The sequence below is a fragment of the Phalaenopsis equestris genome, unplaced genomic scaffold (assembly GCF_001263595.1).
Source record: "Phalaenopsis equestris unplaced genomic scaffold, ASM126359v1 Scaffold000320, whole genome shotgun sequence".
Taxonomy (NCBI): Eukaryota; Viridiplantae; Streptophyta; class Magnoliopsida; order Asparagales; family Orchidaceae; genus Phalaenopsis; species Phalaenopsis equestris.
The window spans coordinates 95,422-116,229 of NW_018164762.1; the positions used below are offsets into that span (position 1 = coordinate 95,422).

The following is a 20,808-nucleotide window of genomic DNA, read 5'->3' on the forward strand; positions in this document are numbered from 1 at the left end:
GGAAGACATGTTCTGCTGTTGAAGATGGTCGTGTTGCCCACCGCGCTAGCTCCAAGCTCACCGACGTGACGAGTTTAAGTTTTCTAGGGTGTCCAGTTATAGTGTCAAATCAAACGGCCATATGGTTATAGTCCTCTAAACATCCTATATAAAAGAAGACATGCTTAAAACTATAGGATATAAAATGTGCAGTACAGAGCAAACGGTGGGATGCATGTAGAACAGTAATAGGCAAAAACAAGACTAGTATAACATGCTATACAGGAAGAACAGTAGCAAGTAGAAACATGAATAATATAACATGTTATACAATACAGTAGCAGGTAGAAACAGAAATGATATAACATGTTCTACAGGAAGAAACGGTAGCAAGTAGAAACAGGAAAATAAAGTACTGTAAAATATAAAGCAAACATGTACGCTCGTGAGATCCGATGTTCCTTAAGTATAACAAGCCTAAGTGCATCTCAAAAGCGAAGTCCGAAAGAAAACATCATCCAAGAAATCCAAAGAAGAATGTAACAACGACTCATGACAGAAAACTCAAGGAAATCAACGAAAAAGACTCAAGTAAAAGAAAATCCTCAAAAATCCTGGAGAAATCCCGAAAGAAAGGAAAAGTAACACGAGTGCCCTGTCCCAAAGCTTCGATAAAACAAAGGAAAAAAAAAATTCGGATGAGGGGGACTGCAAGCACTCGTATGGGACAAGGCTCAGCTGTATATTTATTCTCGAGGGTCCACGAAGGCTACTCGGTCACCCGAATATATAGAACCCGTCACTCGTTTAAAAGGGTGTCTTGAACCTCACTTAGAGGGCTATTTCCCAGCCTAAGCAGGTATTCGTCGGGTGGACAACCAGCTTTAAAGCATGTTTTTTGTTTTTTTTTTTTTTAACATGCATACAAATTTTAAACATGCAAGGAAGAGTTATTATAAGTTTGATTCGTAGAAAAGTATGTTTTTGCTTGAAAAGGGTTTATCAAAACTTGTATTTTTTTTTTCGTTGTCCACGAGTCGATTACACTGTCGGGCATGGGACTGCCAATTACCTGAAAAAGGTTCGAGCCAACTCCCGCTAGACTTATGTCAGTGAAGGATATCATATCCTTTTGTTCATCAAATGTCTGGATCTGTATGGTATAGGATAGGGCATCTTTCTGCTCTATCTTCGGTGTGCATTTATCATCAACACCGTACGCCCCAAAACGACTACTTGCGACCTTGCTTGATGGTTTCACGTATAGCAAAAGGTTATACGTGGACACTTATGTATCAGACATAAGCATCAGAAAGAACGAACCAAGAAGCAAGGAAAGAAAAGAACAAAAATGGGGTGAGAGAGAGGAGGCACTGATCCATCTAAAACACCGAAAAGGAGAATAGATCAGTCTTCAAAGCTCGTGACAAAAAAAGACTTGAAAAGAAAAACCCGAAGATCCTTGAATCAATCCGAAATAGATATCACTTTCTCACTTTTAGAATTGAACCAACCCGAGTCAAAACGACTTCCTAAGGCCGGTATCTAAACCCCAACGACATCCTTTATGAATTTAATTCACCACAACTAAATGCTTTTCCAAAAAAGAAAAAAAGGATTTAAAGTCTCCCAATCTTCAAAAGAAAATGATCTCGGGGAAACCACCATTAATATTTCCAAACTCATGCCGAAATCAAAATTTCCCCAAATTTCAGATTAATAAATAGTCTCGTGTATCGAATAAGCATGAAATCCACCCGCAGAACCAAATAAATGCTCACGGTCGGGGTTAATAGATAGAGGAAACAGCAGCTAAGGCTCTCGGCCAAAGTAAACTCAAGACCAAAAGAAACCTACGGCTAAAGGCAAACCCAAGACCAAAAGAAGCTCACGGCTAAGGCGAACCCAAGGAACAACAAGTGAGGCTCACGGCTAAGGCAACCCGAATCAATTCCCTACAAGTTTTGATATACATAGGAGAGTATAAAACATCACTAATCTCTCAAAGTAACATGTTTGATCCATCTACAATCATCAAATGATTCAAACTCAACAAGAGGGGGTAAATTAAACTCAAGAAACTCCAATAGGTCTCACGGGTAGGAATAGGAACCAAAGCCAGCAAACCACCTCCAAACCACCTCTCGGGTAAGGGCAAGGAAAAGCAAACCGAGCTCTCAACTAGAGCCAACAAAAATCATACCCAAAGCCATTTTTCGGGTAGGGGCAGAAAAATACACAAGATAGGCCACCCAACAAGCTCTCTGGTAAGGGTCAAAGGCAAGCAAAGCAAGCTACCAATACTCTTGAGTAAAGACAAGTATAAGGAATCAATCATGGGCTCTCGAGTAAGAGCTAAAACAAGCAAACCAAGCTCCCAAGTCAAGCCAAGACCGAACCACAACTAAGGTTCGAATTCGGGTTACAACTAAAGAGTAGAAAACATTTTCATATCCTCCAGACATCAAAATATATAACTAACACATGTTTTACACAAGAACAGTTATGGAATTCTTCCAAATCAACATAAATCCACTCATCACTTGTATATTTGAGCCAAGACACCGATAGGATGCCAAAATCGAGCCCAACAGGGCCAAAACCGAGCCCAGCAGTATTAAAATTCAAGCCTCCATAAAGGCAATCCAGAACCGAGACTCCAAACCCAGCCAAAATCGAGCCCAACAAGAACCAAAAGCCAAAACAGAGCTCAACAAGGCTAAAACAGGATCCAGACATTGATATAAATTCAGGCTTTAATAGAAATTAAAGTTCCAACCACCTGAAGATAAAACCGAGTCATCCAAAGCCAAGGAACAAGCTGCATGTCTAAATATTCCAAGCATACAACAATTCCAACAGATTTTTGAGCAGGGGAGATGTCTCACGAGAAGCTAAACCAAGCCCTCAAAACAAGATACAAAGCTTTCCAAATTAAATAAATTTCCTCCTAACATGCATTTCAGGTAAGGGAAAGCCATGAGATACCAAAACCGCAACCCCTAACATGCATGAAAGGCCAAATAACCTTTCCAATATCTCATACTAAATGAAAATAGATGAAAAGCTTCATAATACATATCCTAACCTGCTTGCAAGAGGAGCTAAAATTATTTCAAGACCATGTTTCAAGCTTCCTGTTCACAATAATAGAACTATGTCACTGTTTCATCTCAAGCAAGTAGAGAAAAGAAGAACACTTATGTCATGCTATATTTCCACCATTCTAAGCAAGTAATCAAATCGAACTCTTGAAACATGCTCTTAAAGTAAACATCTCAAAATACATGAAAGTGAATTAAACTAGCATGTTGTACTATCCACTTAACCGAGCAAGAGGAGGCTCGACAGAGAGAAAACTGAAAGGAAGCAAAACACCGAAAAAGGGGAGAAGAAGAGATACCTCCTTAATGCAAATGTAAAGCACTGCAACACAAGAAACCACCTCAAGGAGACGCTCTCACAAAAATCCCCTTTCTAAACTCCTCTCACTACCAAAATCTCTATTCCACTCTTCTTTAGCAAACTTTTTCAACAACCACCAACCCTAAGAGAAACTATGTTTATATGCCGAGAAAGGAGAAGAGAAAGAAAATCACCCCACCACTCACGGTACTCGAATCGGGCCAAAAAGAAAAAGCTGCATTCCCTGCTCTGCATTCTCTGCTCACAGAAGGCGAAACAACCGAAACATCCAGGACCAAGTGGTGAGCCTGAAGAGAGAGTTTGTCATTCAAGTATACCAGAGAGCAAGTTTCCCATAGTCAAGCTACCAAGAAAAGGAAAACCACAGCTCGGGGAGACTGGCACGGCTTCAGGAAGGAGGGTCGCGGGCATAAAGTGTCGGGCAAGGACGAATGAGAAGTCAACTCTCTCTCGCGTGGAGGAAGAGCTCGGTTGGCTCGAGACCGAGAAAGGGAAAGGTCAGGCACGCGAACGGAGAGGGAAGGGAGGCAGAGCTCGGGTGCGTGAGTTTAGGGATTTAGGACTTAAAGAGGAAAGGGAGGATTTGGTTTATATAAATTTATATATTAATATATATATATAAAATCATATGCGATTTATTCACGCGCGGCGTCATAACAAAATGAGTGTCTTCCCTAGGCAAAATTAACGTTCCGGACGCGCCGGTGCAGTCTGTTTTGTCATCCGGGGTCACTCGGACGACGTCGTCGACAATCGGGTCAAAAAAACGCGTCAAAATTCAAATTTCACAAAATTTCGACCCGCGATCGATCGTTTCAAAAAATTTACTCGAGTCTTCGACAGGTAACAGTGCAAGTGATGTAAATTGTAGCAATCGGACGCGTCGACTCACCAAATTGTGAAGTTTGTGCGCGCGGGAGTGCGAATTGTGCAGAAGGCCACCCTAAGGCTCAAAAGGTCCTATAGGAATTCCTTTTGGGTTTCCTCATGTTGGTTTCATCCTTCTAAGTGATAGAAGTCGATACCACACACGCGAAACTCTTACCGGTAAAAATTTTACTCTTACATATGGCGGGTCCCATTTCTAAGGTTCTAAGATAGTCGAAGGGAGATCCCTAAGGCTAGATCCTAAACCCTAAGAGGAAAATTAGACCTCACCAAAAACGAGGTCAAGAGTTGTCCCAATCAAATCCTTCCCAAGGTCCTCTCACATTTCCACAAATTTGAAAAGCAATGAGAGACATGCTTAGTCACAAAACTAAGAAGAGCTCAGGTAGTTTGAGAAAATCTATTCAACGCTAAAGACAGAGGATGGCATCCTTTTAAAGAAACCTTAAAGTCACAAATGAGATGTTTACCGTAGTGTTAATTATTAAGAAATCAAAACTAATTTATGTAACAAAATTGGAGGATAGATTAGCATAGCCTTATAAGAACCATGTCGCACTCATAAATCACTTCAGCAGATAAATAAATAAATATATATTCTAGAAGTTTCTTTCTCCTCTTAGCTAGCATTCACCCTATCTTCCCGTTAACTGGAAGTTTCTCGATTCCTCTCACATCCTTTTTTTAGCCTTGCAAAACATAAACCTTGCTGTTTGCTCAGTTCAGAGGTTGCAATATTAAAATGAAGAGCAGAAAAAAAATCGCTTAGAGCCTTTGAAAACGTAAACGTTTCCTGAGTTGATAGCTAAGTGCTACATGAAGAAGAAGGAGATCTCTCAGTAGATCAATCTCAGAGGTACATTATACATTATGATAACAATTAATTGTACATTCTTTTTATTTGATTTTATTTTCTTTAAAACTAGGGTGGTCATCCGTATGAAATTTGGAGGAAATGTTTTAAATATTAAACCGCCTTTTTGAAAGGCCGTTAATCAGCCCAAAAGTAATCCTAAAACCAGAAAGAAAACCATTTATAACCAAATACGGTAAAACTGAGAATGTTAACATAGATAATGTCAAAATTTTGATGGATAAAGTGAACAAATGTTTATAGTAGAGTAACAATGGTTGACTTCATTGATGATAGGATTATGACCAATAGACTTAAGTGGATCGGGCATGCATGCAGGGAAGAAGATGTACAAGTAAGAAAATTGGGTATAAATGATGTGAAAGAATTAAGAAGAAAACTAGCAAATAAAAATAACGTTGTGAAGGGTAAAATAAGAGTAAATAACTCTAAGTGGCACTAAAAAGGATGAATGGAGGGTGAGAATTAACACAGTCAAACACAAAAGGTTGAATTAAGGTAGTTGAAGATTAGCAAATAACTCCAGCTAATAGCTGCAGGTTTATTTTCAATAGCAACCATTATGATCTTTCAACATATTAAACTTCTTAATTTTGCAATTAGTATCAATAAATACACAAAATTCTTAAAAATAGCTTGCAATACATGACAAGATAACATATCACGTAAACAAACAAAAAGAATGTTTGAACCAAACAAAAGCATACCCTCAGAGAATGACGGTATGTCAAGAAGTGTTTAGAGTTTGGAAATTGTTGAGCCATTTGAATCTTTTTCTCGTCTCGATTGACACCTCTAATTTGAATATCCTGTAATCTCGAACAGTGTCATTATAACAAAAAGCATAAAAGGTCAAACAATTTGAACCAGTCCAGTTTATGAATATGGTAACAGCATTTACATATATACCACCCAATCCTTTTATTTACATATCTAACACCTAAACTATAATTTTCATATTTATAACAATCAAATCTTCAATATCATCAAAAATACCGCCATTTAACTTTCTATGCATGAGGAAGGTGGCAGGTATGTAAAAATTGAAGTTTGGGTGTTAGATATGTAAATACATCAGAACTGAGTGTATGTATGTAAATCGTCCAAATGGTAAACCCACTCACTATCTTCTCAAAGTTCAAGAGTATTGTGAAAAACGTCTGAATTTGAGGGTGAGATGGGGAGAAAGATTGAAAATGGCTGGGTCCATACATTTTTGTCAGTGTCAAAATCAAGCTCCAGTTTTCCTAGATCATCTTCCCATAGGTTGTATATCACTATCCGAGTCCCATGATCCGACATCAAATCAAACTGTGGAAGAAGAACGAGGGAATACATATCAGAAGAGGCATGGAAAAAGAATAATCGCACAAAGATTGCCTTCCAGCAGTACAAGATGAAAATGAACATGCCATTACATTAGATAAGACAGACTTAGAGACTGTCACAAAATTATCAATTATCAACTATAACCTATCAGTTCTGCAAGTACTTTCTGGATTTTCCTATCTACCGGTTGACATCAAAGCAAAAAAGTAAAATAAAAAAAATTTCAGAGAGTTCTGATGTAGAAGTGACAAACATTAAGCATGTATGTCTAAACCTTTTTCGATGTTCCAAACTACCTATTGACAAACATTAATCAGGTATCATTAATGACTTCAAAATTGGGTATGTGTGTGGATACCTATAGCAACATTTGCATTTACACCTAAAGAAGTCTAGACAAAATCAGAGAAGGCATTTACTCTTCATTATTTATTGAAGCATTTTGCTTGTCAAAAGACTGATATTGCTCTTTTGTCTGCTTGACATGAAATTTGCATAATAAGTAAATAACAAGGAGCAACTGTTATGTTTTACATGGTTTATCCGTGTGGAACTAATCTCTTCTCAAAAAAAATTTTAGTTTCAGCATTATAACAATGCTAAATATAAACTGCTTTGTGGAACATTTTATAAAATAACAGAAGTAGAGTTGTTAGACCGCGACATGACTTCTTGATGGCATCGACAGATAAATTTAGGTCGATTAAAAGCCCAAAGATATGTGGGAAATTCAGAAAGCAAGACATAGTCATGTCAAATCAAAACATGTTTTGGAATTCAGGGAATATAGATTAGTTCATGCTCTTAACAATATTTGGCATGTGAAATGTTGAAAATCCATCTTTAATCTCGTTGGAAGCATCACAACAAGCAACAAACTGTACAAGTTTATTTATTTATTTATTACATAAATTTGTTTTTTCTATACATTGATTTGGCAAGGAAAATTAGAGCTTTTCTTTCAGGAGGCCGATCTGCCTCCCTTCTTGGGGAAATGAAGTTTGACCTTGGGGGGCTTGATTCTATGGGCGGTAGTGAGGTGGGAGCTTACCAGTATGTGGTACTGTAGCAACTATAGTACCTTAGTTCATTTTAACTATTTGATTCCTTGCCTAGTCTAGCCCTTCCTTTTCGACCACATTCCCTTTCCATCAACTTTATATTTGTATTCTCTATCTATTCTATCTACTATTATTCATTATATATTGCTTTGGTTAGGATCAGTTTTTGGTCTTCCTGATTTCATATTTCTATATAGCTTGCCGTTGGTGGTTGTTTTCCCTTCTAGGGTTGTATTCGAAGGCAAGGAGGTGCTCCGGCTACAACTCGTCCCAGGTGGTGATATTCTCCCACAGTTTGATGCTTCCTGCGACTGTCCAGTCCCCTAACACCTCTCTTACTCCCTTCTACGCCACAACCACTTGCTATCAGCCTCCTCCCAGAAGGCCGCCAGCCCTCTATGCCATCCAGCGTCACTACCACCTGCTGCCATATGTTCCCATCCACCCTCTAGCACCGCTATTGCTTCCTTTTTTTCCCTTTTGGGCTTGCCACACTCTTGGGAGCTATTTATATATTTTGTGTCATTTTCTTTCATATTTTGCAGCGTCGTCATCATTACTTGTTGTTTACATGTTTATGTCATTATTTTTCTAAAGGCAAGATTCTTTGTTTGTAACATTTTGAATTTCAGCACTGGTATTTGTATTTTCACTATAGTTTGGGTTAACTCCAGTATCAGATAGGATACCAATTCCTGTAAGAGTTGGGATTTTGTTCAGCTCCTTTGACCACGATCTTTCTAAAATTGGCAATGGCGAGGATTTGCAGATTATGGGTCGTGCTTTTTTTGTATTGCATTTTTTATATTGCAGCGTTTAATGGTGCACTATTGGGGTTTGTCACTATAGACTACCTGATAATTCTGTGTGGCAGTTGGCACATGGCGATGCGGTATTTGCTATGTTGCATATGGATGGTATCAGTGAGATTTGATTGTAATGATGATGATGATGAGTTATGAGAGCAATTCATTGAAGACATTGATGTAGATGGCATTACATACCCAACGGTAGATCTACTTGATACGGTGGCAACCTTAAGTGAAAGTACAAATTAACTAAAATGGATAAAAATAAAGTCATTTGTCAAGTGGTGTTTTAGATCTCAGGGGACCAAGAGTCTAGCAGACAATGCTGACTTAATGAAGTAGATTTTGATGGTGGTTGAATCTAGAGAAAGCTTTCCCACGGTGCAAGGTGCGGTGAGATTGTTTTCATGTTTTAAAGGGTTCATTTCTCACTTCTCAATAATCTTCTTTTAAATTTTCTTAATTTGATTTAACACTTTCCTAAATCAGATCACAAATGGATGGGCCTGACTCCACATTGATTTAGGTTTTAAGTGTACCAAAGTGAATCAAAATCTAAACCTACATGCATATAACTATTTATTGTCTCATTAGGTCATTGAGTTAGGGTACAAATAGCCAACTCAACCATTATTAACTAATCCAAAATGATTTATGCTAAACAACATTAACAACTAATTTACCAATCAACATGAAAGAATGGATAATGAGGCTTCAAGATGTGAGCCTCAAATAATTGGAATAATGCAATTGATGATTATGAAAATAAAAATGGATATCAAGTAAAAAATTAAAATAATAACTGCCAGTTGAAAAAGCATCCTGCGGTGTCAATGAGAGAGAGTTAAAAAAAACTTTTATGCCTCAAAAAGCATACGTGCAACATTTTGCCATCTAGACTCCTTAATAACAACCTCCAGCAAACATTTAGGAATTATGGGACATTTCATCACACGGAAGAATTCACTTTGTGGTGTCAATTTCTTTCCAGCAGTCGCATTAAGATATATCACAACAGCATTGAATAAGACTGGCTACCCTTAATCAACAGCGCATAAAATGTATGTAAGAATTTGGTGAAGGTACTGACAAACTTCTGAGCCTCCTTATTCAAATTTTGCTTTGCAAGCAACAACCTCAAAGGTTTAGAATGAAATAAATATTAAGTCTGCCTTTTTCAAGTATATATAGATGTTTAGAAAAAAATAATTCTGGTTCCAAAAAAGTAGGCCATAATAGAAATTTCATTCAGTTTAACCACGAGAGGGGAAGAACTACCTGCTGAAGAAGGTCAGCCTCACTAGAATAAGGAGACCACTGTACAATAATATCCACATTTTTATTCCAATCAATTGCAGATGAATGCGTCAATTTTTCCCAATATTGTCCCTTCTTTTCATAATCAAGCTGCAGAAAGAACTTGTAGATCAGAATGAGTAAAATTGAACTATATCCAAAGAAAACTGAAATAGAAATGTAATCTGCATAATGAAATAAATACTCCATGACTGATCCAGCATCAATATTAGGTTGTGATTTCAAGTTTAGCACACAAGGTTCTGAAATAACAAGTTCAAAGACCACAACCATTGTTAATGAAGCAGAAGAACCAAACTAACTATTAAATAAAAATTTCACTGTAGAGAGGAAACAGAAAAAGAAACTCTAGCCATAAACGTCTTCGAAGGCTTTTAAAAAGCTTAAATGCAAACTGAACCATCAAGAAAGTTCAGTTGAATAAGCTAACAGCCGAAACTAGGCTCACCTACTTCCAAATGAAATGAATTAACATACATTCAAAAAGCCATCAACAAGGAAATGCAAGCAAACATATTAAATCAAAATTCAGTATAGTGTGGGAGTTATTTATGTGGATTGAAACATCTAGAAGGTACTGTGGGATAAAATAACAGCTGCAACACTAGTGAAGCGGTGACTCTGATTTAGAGTTTCTATATGGCGTATAAGGATCAAAAAAGAGATTTGGATGTTTTAAGATATGGATTCAAAGGGGAATAACCTAAAAACAAAGGTTTTTGAATGTGGTGATGGGTCTGTAGCAGCTAATTGGAGAAAAACATGGATGAAAAGCAATGTAGGCGACAAGGATGGAGGTATACAGATGTCAGAATAATCCACTTAATATCAGAGCGCAAAGCCACATAGCCCAATCCATCTACATATACAAATATCCACTCTTCGCCCTAAACCCTTGTTCCTCCCATCTTCATCCAACCCCAAAAACAGCCACCACACCTTAGCTGAAATCCTAACTGTAGATAATCCACCATGCCTCTAAGGAAAAATTTTCATAAGTATGCTTAAAAGCTTATCATGGTAGATATGCAACTAGAAATCCTTCAATTACAGCACAAACTCGCTGATTTTGAAAGGAGATGAGATGATCAAGCCACCATAACCACTATATTTATGGTACTTTATCTCTTTAAGCTATTTGTGATGATTAACCATGTGTGCTAAGAAAAATCATTCAACGTGCTCATTTAAAAATAGATAGAAAAGAAAGAAGAAAACACATATGTGATGGAGGTTGTATACCCCTCTTATCATCATTGTGGGTTGCCATCCAGGCTAGGTGTAATCTCCTTTTGGGTATCCTATACCAGATAAAACCAATGATTAAGATGAGAGAAGCAGTGTACTTCTCTCAACATGCTTTTTCGGTCGCAGTTCATGCAGGGTCCGAATTATGCGTACCTTACTCATTATAAATGAATGTAGTTGATATGCTTACCAACCATACATAAATAAATGTGGTAGACTCACTTTTGAGGGATAACTTTGAGTTTAGATTTAAAGCTAAACATCTTATGGTTCGTGCATTTCCCTTAGCCAACCAAATCAGTATCTCGGTAGATTAAAGACAATTCCAATTGATAGTCCCCGTGTGCAAAAGAATTCTTGTGTGTCTCTTAAATTGATTACTAGACTGTCATCTAGGCAAGGTGTAAGTCTTTCAGCTGTCCTACACCTGGTGCAACCAATGCTTATAAGTGAGAGAAGCCATGAAACTCACTCAACATGCTTTTCGGCCTTTAGAGATGAAAAATCACGGCACAAACTCGCTGATTTTGAAAGGAGATGAGATGATCAATCCACCATAACCACAAACATGGCCAACTGGACGGAGAAGATGAGGAAAACTGCTATTACCAAGAAGCCTCAAGTGATGAAGAATTAATGCCTCACTGATTTGACATTTGAGTATAGGATAAGAGATTTATTTTGGGGTGAATATTGACTTGTCGAATTTTGATGACCACAGATGAGAATGAATTCAGGGAGTGACTCCGGACAGTTGAACAATTTTTTTAGTAGAAAAATACTCCAAAAGACAAAAGGGTTAAGTTGGCTACAATTAAACTCAATGATATTGTAGTAACCTGAAAATAAGCAAATATGATTATTATTGTTGGAACTTAGAAAGAAACACAACAAAAACTAGAAATAAAATAATACAAATACAAACAGAACTCTAAGGTGAGGGCAAAGGTGGCGAACCCCGACTGGACAGCAAATGGGAGAAGGGTTAGAGAGGCTATGGCAGCAGTAAGTGAAGGGTAGAGAGGATGCAACAACTGGGAAGGCTGCTGGCAGGCTGAACAGTAGCAGGGGGGGTGTATTAGTGGCTGGCGTCAGCATGTGGGTGAGTAGGAAGGGCTGGCGGCAAAGGTTATTTGTAGGAATAAGCTATGTGGATTTGCGATATTAAAGTGAGATTAATGAATTTCTTAGGAATTATGATTTGTATGGATCTGATACTAAGTGCATTCTTCTGACGACCATATACATTCATCCTTGCCACCCAACTCGCTTTTCATCCATGTTTTCCTCGAACTAGCAGCCAGAACCCCTCACCACATTCAAACCTCTTTGTTTTAAAGTTTTTCCCCTTTAATCCATATCTTATAACATCACAATCCCTTTATACAACACTATACACCATCTAAAAATCCTAGAATAGCATCACCCAGCCAAATTGCAAATTAAATGAAATAACTTTAATTCTGAAAATCAACAAAATAGATATGCTAGAAAAATATCTACTAAAACAAGACTCGCTATAGAATGAAAACATTATATATATATATATATATATAAACCATAAACATCTCTAATGCCTTGTTGGCTGTTAGTAATCTTATCATATCATTTTAAACATTATTAACTTCAAGCAGATAATCATAAATATGTTTACCGAACCAAATGTAGTGCTAACTAAACAGGCAATAACGGAAAAAATAGCATACCATGGGAACTACAATATCTTCTTTACCAGTGTTCCTTAGAAATGTGTAAGACAACATCCCAATGCTCCTCGTAGGGCTGAAAAGTAAGTTTCAGAAACATAAGTCGTCACCCAAAAAAAGGGTAAAATAAATGGGAATTTTTGCAGAACCGCCAACGACTTGGACAACTGTTGATTAACTAGTTAATACTCAAATCCATATTCAATATTTTAAAATACCCTACAGACAAGGAATCACTTAGGCATACTTCAACAAAAGAGGAGTATATGGTCGAAGGCAACCTTAAAACAAGTTGACGATGCTGGCTGGTTTGAATAAGTAACAAGGCATTACAAGCTGTGTTTTACTTTACTTTTTAGAAATTTAAATGGTGGTAATTTTTATGTGATATGAAAGATTTGGTTAATATAATTGTAAAAAACAAAGTTTAATTGTTAGATATGTAAATACATAGGAATTAGAAGGTCGCTAGTCAATCGCCATCTAATATTAAAGACTGCTAGCAAACAAGCAACTATAAAGAAGAAATGTGTTGGTTAGGTGCCTAATTGAAGAAATACACCCTATTAACCGTCTGAGTCACACATAAATTGTTCTATTTGATTGATGATGGACACAATAAAATCTTAGTTTCATATGTAATGGCACGCCTAAATGTAGCGTAACGAATATAGCTGAAGAAAATAAAATATTTACGGTTTTCTTTATTGTGATGGAGTGATATATATAAATTGAGATGTAAAATTCACCCAAGTAAATTAACTAACATATCTTAGCAGACTCAACAAATTCAACACCTCTCACAGCTTACTATGTGATAGCACCATGCATGCATGGCCCACAAATACTCTATCAAAGCAATAATATGGCCCTTCTATTAAGACTGTTTCTATTGAATGTTATCTTTTTACTTCTGACCAATCAAATTATAATAAAAACATCAAGCACTTAATGGACCAATCACTGTTCTGCCATCCATAAACTTGAACCACCAACGTTAGTTTTAAAAATTGTTACATTAAGTCAAATAAAAAATATTAAAGAATGAACAAATGACAGAATCCTATTCTAACTCATAAGCCTTCAACCCAATACACAACATAACTTTTTATGAACTTTTCCTTCATGCAGATAGTATTGTTCTTAGTACCTTCTATAAGCATTGGCAGTGAACTTATAATTGTTACAATTAACAAAAGGCTTCCAATGTATTGTAAACCGAGTACCATGCAAACCCATTAGTCATAATCGCATAATGAAACTGAAATATATTATAAGCTTCTTAGACTTAGCAGATGACCGCTCAAATAAACTCATGTATGTAGTTCTAATAACACAGACTTAAACCAAGTGATTGAAGTTTAGTACAAATTTTAGTGGCAGACAATTTCAAGTGTTTGATTCAGTTCTTAACCTCACCAAATTTGAGCCAATTTGGTCCTATCATCAATTTTTTCATTTCATTATACAAAATCTGGTAAAGGGAAGTTTTACATAGTACTTATAAATTTTATAATTAATGTCGACAAATTGAATAGGTATTAAACCGTCAGATTGACCTTAAAAGTCTAGAATGCTTTCATGGAAAATACCTCTACACCTACGTTCATCCAAAGAATGACAAGGTTGACGATATGACAAATTTAGTTCAATTTTAATGAGCCAGTGGACTAAATTCACGTAAATTAATCAAGAACTAAAATGAACACATCTAAGAAGTCTAGCGATCATTTTGGACATTTACTCGTTGTCAGAAAAATATTCACCATAAGTTACCAAATAAAAAGAACCAGTGTACATTTTTATGAAGACCACCATGGAACCTCCATTACCTTGTTGTATATAAACTAAAAGTCTACATTGTAAAATCCACGCCAGAAAAAATATTTAGTCTTGACAGAACCTATTAAAAGGCATGCACTCATTGTCAAATAGTAAAGATTGTGAGCAAAGCACAGAGTAGACAGCCAACCTTTTTCCTTCGCCGCGACAACAAGAGAAAACAATGGCATCTGCACCAAGCCTCATGGTACTCGTCTTAAATCCATTCCCATCTATAGAAGATAGTAAAAAATAAATTTTAAAAGAAAAAAATTAAATGGAAATTATAGTACATAAATAGTAATGTATGTGCAGATGCATCAATATCTTAATGACAACAAAAATGTCATGGATGAAAAACAGCATTTTCTGATAAAAGAAACTTACATTGTCCAATACAATTTGCTATTTTGCTCTTTGTGGAATAACCAAGAGACATACACTGCCGCATTTTATCAGGATTCATACCACCGCCATTATCTATAAAAGAGAAGCCATGAAACCAAATTAACATGATGAAAAATGAAAGAAAGCTTCAAAATTATAATACAAGAATCACAACAGAGATATAAATTAGTGTTTTCTACAAGATAAACAACAATCCGAATTCTACCCTCCAACAACAACAACAATCCTTCTATTAGACCGGTGCCTAAGGTGCCATCCGCTAAATAATTTGAAAAATTATGTTAGGCACAAGATTAAAAGGGCAATTTAATTTTTTTTTAGTTATTATTGTGGGGTATAAATAGGTTTTAATAAATTTAAGGTTATGTTATGTGTGATTGTGGTCTTGAATCCTTGGAAGAGATAGCATACCTCTCAAATTGTAGGTGTTTATGTATTTGGATTGTTTTGTTTTGTGCCGGTGAAGTAAAATATTCTGTATACCCTAATTCCTGCAGAAATTTGTCTCGTTCCCATCACATTTACCCCCACTGAGTGGGGTCGGCTACATTAATCATTTTTCTCCATTATGTCCTATTGAGTGCATATTTTCATTTTAACAAATAAATTAAGATCATTTCTTAAACAACATGCTCAAGTCTTTTAGGTCTACCTATACTTTTCTTAACACATGTCAAATCTAAACATCTAATCTCCTAACAAGGTCAGCATATGATCGACGTTTAATGTAACCAAACCATCTAAGGTGACTCTCTCTAGCTTGACTGCCATTGAAGCTATTCAACCCTTTCATAGATATATTTATTTTGCATTTTGTCTTTAAGTGTAAAGGCATTCATCCCCTTTAGCATTCTTGCTTCAAGAACACTTAATTTAATTTCATGCTTCTCTTTTACAGGTCAACATTTTGTGCCATAAAGCATTGAATGTCTCATCACCATCTTATAAAATTTTTTTGTAATTCTATGCGGTACTTTTCTATCACATCTTCTGAATTCTACCCTTCAAGTAAAATTATTTTCTTTTTACAAGGAAAATTAAACGGTTAGGCATCCATTAAATTTAGAAGACCACAATAAAACAAAATTTATGATCTAAAATTATCAGGTTTATCTCACTATCAAAAATTTAATGGACTTCTTTCAGCTTTCAAAACTTTCTACCTATCTGCACCTTCAATTCACAGTCAAGAAATGCAACTACAGCGATAATATTACAAAATGGATAGATAAACATTTCAAGTTTCAAAAACACTTAATGTTAGATAAGTTTTTTCATCAAAAACTAAGATTAAGGCAGGCCTGTAAATTTAAACTGTATGATAAACATACCAATGAAAAATGAGCCTGAAGATGCAACAACCACCCCCCAAAAAAAAAAACTAGAAAAGACAATTTCATTACAAATATATCATTTAAAGATAGAAAGACAAGTAAAAGATGCAACAACCACCCCCCAAAGAAAAACATCAATTCAAACCTTCAATAAGTAACATTTTGGTTCCATCTTTCTTATTTTTTAGCACGTCTATGCTCACAAAGGTAGCTCCATTGCAAACCTAAAAAGAAAGAAACCCATGTATTGTACAGACGGAAATCTAGCAATATTGTACATAATGATATTGCAAGAAATGAGAACAATACCTCATCAAGTGAATTGTCCAACAACTCTGCAAAAGCTATCAAGTAGAAAAGAAAGTACCAATTAAAAAACCAAAAAAATAAAAAAGTGAAACAAACCGACATCATAAACTTCACAGCCAATATAATATAAGAGCAAAGCATGATGCATTTTGATTTGGTAGACATCAGTACATGTGCAACAAAAAAAAGGAAAATTTACATACATACCACACATTTCATATGTATTTACATATCTAACAGCTAGACTTTCATATTTATATATATAACACTATAATCTTTAATATCATATAAAAAAATACTACTACTACAGAATTGTGCGGTGTGTATGTAAATGCCCCTGATAAAAATTCACAATTGACGCTATACTTCAGGTTTAAAGAAGAGTACCTCCAAGCGCCCACTTGTGGCTTGTAGCATTTGAATGCAGAAACTTAGGATGCACTCTGACATGGTCCATGCCCGCTAAGAAGTAAAAAAAGGCTTGTAAGGTCACAATAATGAAACTTAAACCAAAGCAGATTTACAGAAACCTCAGCCGCAAATAGAGAGCAACGGATCATAACTTTAAATAAAAAACGGATTTAATGACACTCATATTTCTTAACAACATAAATCCAGGAAAAGACTAAACCAAGAATAGCTAGGAATTCATTCATCCCACTTGCTTTTAAGAATGAAATATTCTTCTTATTTATACTCATTGCACTGAACCAGGGATAAGATTCTTTCAATACCATGTTGAGGAGAAAATGGTTTCTAATGTTACATTTATCAGAGATCCCCTTAGCCATAATAGGGGAATGAAACAATGATCTATGTTACACCCAAATAAACATAAAACACAGTTCAAATGAACAATGCTTTCAATGATGACATTTATCCCAGTTTATCAGTTGCAAAAGCAAAAGTATGTTATGTTTTCTAGTTGCATCTTCACTGTTCAAGTTTAAGATTTTCTCGGGGCAATGTTCCATCAGATATTGCTTGCGTTTCCACCCATGTCAGAACGAAACGAATACATGCATTGTCGTTCGATGACGAAACAAGAAGAATAACCTTAAACAGTGGGCAACATTCACAAATAAATTTTACGTAATCTCAAAAGAAAGAAAGAAAAAAGGGGGAGTCAACCTACAAGAAAATTGCGTTGAATCATCAACAATTGGCGGACCATCAAAATCCCCGGCCTTCCAGAACTGTCTTGAACCAAGAGTTTGCGCCGTCGACATCGAAAGCTGATTTAATTTCTCCCCCGACGCCGGAAGTGGGTCGAGAAAACCCGGAGGAAGATTATCCATCATCATGCCATCAAATTTGCGTTTCTTGGCAGCCCCTGAGGAACCATCCGAAGCCCTAGACCTCTCTATCTCAGCCTCGGAATCACTTTCGCTGCTGCTGAGGTCTATCACGGAGACATCACCGTAGAAAGAAGGTGGTGCTTTAAGCAGAAGGGACCGCCCCAGTGGTTCCTGCAGCTCCAGCGGCTCCGCCTCCACTTTTACGGTCACCTTCTCCATGAGGAAACGAGTCGGAGAAAACAACTGGATTCTCAGTTTTCATTAATACTTTCCCGTCGTTCAATATAAGCATCGTACGGGTCACACGCGCGTGTACCGTTCACGCGTGTGAAGATGGTGAACGAGAAAATTTTGAGTACTTAGGAGGTTATTAAGAGGATATTAGAGGTTATATTCGTGTTATACCCCACGTAACCTCCTTGTAATATAATGTAACTTACATATAACATATAAATATATGAAAACAGAAGCGTCAAACTTACTAGAAGGTACAAGTAAGTTACACATAAGTTAAAGGGAGGTTACTGGGGGTATAATGTAGATACAACCCTCAATACCCTCAGAATAACATTTATGATGTATGCAGTGTTGCGTACGTCTTACGTACGCAAATTTTTCTCCCTTTGGTGAACCATTCATTTTTTGAGAAAATATTGTGTTTGGAAATCGAATCGTAAGCAACGTCTTAACAAAAAAACGAGGGTTTTTAATTTTCTTAGGTTTATTCGAAGTCATAGATGCATGGGCTTGAACTTAGTTAAGATGGAGCTCCTATTATTGTTTATTTATAAAAATTGTATATGTAATGATAAGAAAAATTGAATATAGTGAGTCATGGCTAATTTAGATCCGATTTGGAGTTGGAATGGATTCAAATATCTCAATTTGAGGCAATTAATTTAACTTTTGAGCCAAATCGAGACGTTCTCCAGCTAAAATAGATCCAATAACTCAATTTGAGTCACGTAGCTTCAATTCGATTCAGAAGGAGTTTGATTCAATTTTGAATCGGCTCGGCTCGAAATCAAATATAATAAGTCACGAACCGATTTTGATCTGCACTAAACCTCAAAACTAACAAATTAAAAAATAATAATAAGCTCGTTTTTTTCCTTTATTTTAAATTTGACAAATTTGATAATATCAAATATTTTCAATAATATAGTCACAATACTACATCATATTTGTTCCCTAAAATATCATTAAAACATCTTTTACATAAAAAAATATTAATTTGATTAAAATTAAAAAGGCTATTACTGAGCAAAAAATATTGAGCATTGAACAAAAACATGGATCAGCACAAATAATCACTTTAAGAGGGTAATATTCAATAGGCCCAATAAAAAATAAATTATTTTTTTAAAACAAAAAATAATAATAAATATAATTAAAAGAATATATTAAACAAATGTATTTAATAAATAAATAAATAAATCTTTCATTTTTGTACTTTTAGAAATAAATTATTTTCATTTATTTTAAATTAAACCAAACAACTCTAAAATATTTCAAATACAATATATAATTCTTCATTATATTCATTTTATAATGCATCCCATGAAAGAATTTTCACAAAAATTTTATATGAAGTTATATTTTTTTAAAATTAAAAACTTGAGATGCAAATACATAAAAATTTCACAACAATTTGCTTTGCTTGGATTTCAGCCAAATTTTCTCCATGCAACATGGCCCTAGCATATTACAATATACAAAAATGCATGGTCAAGATTAACAATGAACTGCAAAAATAAAAATAAAAAAAATTAAAAAAAAAACTTTTACATAAATAGCATGAAGAAATAATATAAAATTTGAAATTAAAAAAAAAAACTAAAAATTATTGAGGCGTCCAATTCTTCAAAACCACCATGAGAGGAGTTTCTGAAGAACCAGGTTCATAAATGGTGTCTGATATTTTAGATGGAGGCCAATAACGCAGGATGGACCTTCCCATAATACTCTTCACTGGAAGGGGTCCCCTGTAAATACAAAGGCAACAATTAAATTTTGAATCTGAAAAATGGATGAAACATTGGGCAAGATTTGTAAATAGTAATGTTTCTGAGGGCTAGTTATGTATAAATATTTACTATGAAAACATTAAGACATTTTATATGTGACTATAATGTGGCATAGAAACTCCTCCAATACATAAATTTTAATGGCAGAGAACTAACCAGTGGTGGGAGTCGAAACTGTTATTTCGGTTATCTCCCAGCACAAAAACATATCCTTCAGGCACCAGCTGCAAAAGTAACACCAAGCAATAATCATTGAGATTACTCAAGTACTATGAAAAGTAACGCAGAGATGGAAAGAGTTGATAGCTTCAAATTTTATTAAAAAACAAAATCCTTGATTTATCAGTTTAAACCAAATCATTTATTCAACGGGAATGACAACTGATACGAAAGAGAAGCATGCACAATTTATTTATGATGTCTATGATTTTGATGACTAGAGTTGTAAACAAGCAAATCCCGCTCAGGCTCGGATAATGTTCAGCTCGTTTATAATTAATTTCGTTCAGGCGGTGTTTGAAATTGCTCGTAAAGGGAGTGTTTGTATTCGGCTCAATTTATGTATTCTTGCTAGTATTCGGCTCGTGTTTTGCTTGAAATTGGCTTGTTTAAATTAGTTAAAAATACACATGTAGGGTCTTGAATTCAATTATGATGTCTATGATTTTGATAACTAGAGCTGTAAACGAGCCGAGCTTGGAGCCGAGCTTGAGCAAAGCCCGCTCGGGCTCGGCTAGTGTTCAGCTCGTTTATAATTAATTTAGTTCAGCCGGTGTTTGAAATTGCTCCTAAAGAGCATGTTCGTGTTCGGCTCGATTTATGTATTCTTGCTAGTATTCAGCTCGTGGAAATTGGCTTGTTTAAATTAATTTAAAATACATATGTAGGGCCTTGAATTCAAACTTGCACTGTTCGTATAAAATAAAAACTGCAGAAACACATGAGCTACAGTGATTTAAACTTTTATATGTATA

At 35.6% G+C, this 20,808-nt stretch overlaps 2 protein-coding genes across 2 annotated transcripts in view; both read right to left on the reverse strand.

Moving 5' to 3' along the window:
• Nucleotides 1–18,048, reverse strand: part of LOC110025654 (protein MICRORCHIDIA 7-like) — a 34,461-nt gene extending 16,413 nt beyond the window's left edge. The window contains 10 exon segments of the mRNA XM_020726241.1: nt 5,875–5,976; nt 6,380–6,478; nt 9,645–9,773; nt 12,638–12,713; nt 14,610–14,691; nt 14,846–14,938; nt 16,346–16,424; nt 16,510–16,544; nt 16,897–16,971; nt 17,645–18,048. Coding sequence (XP_020581900.1) covers nt 5,875–5,976; nt 6,380–6,478; nt 9,645–9,773; nt 12,638–12,713; nt 14,610–14,691; nt 14,846–14,938; nt 16,346–16,424; nt 16,510–16,544; nt 16,897–16,971; nt 17,645–18,026 — 1,152 coding nt within the window. The 5' untranslated portion in view covers nt 18,027–18,048.
• Nucleotides 18,049–19,467: 1,419 nt separating this feature from the next.
• The window catches only part of LOC110025645 (probable thylakoidal processing peptidase 2, chloroplastic), a 6,627-nt gene continuing 5,286 nt past the window's right edge, over nt 19,468–20,808 (reverse strand). Inside the window, exons 5-6 of the mRNA XM_020726230.1 lie at nt 19,991–20,058; nt 19,468–19,792 (exon numbers count right to left, since the gene is read on the reverse strand). Coding sequence (XP_020581889.1) covers nt 19,651–19,792; nt 19,991–20,058 — 210 coding nt within the window. The 3' untranslated portion in view covers nt 19,468–19,650. The remainder of the gene's footprint in view (nt 19,793–19,990; nt 20,059–20,808) is intronic.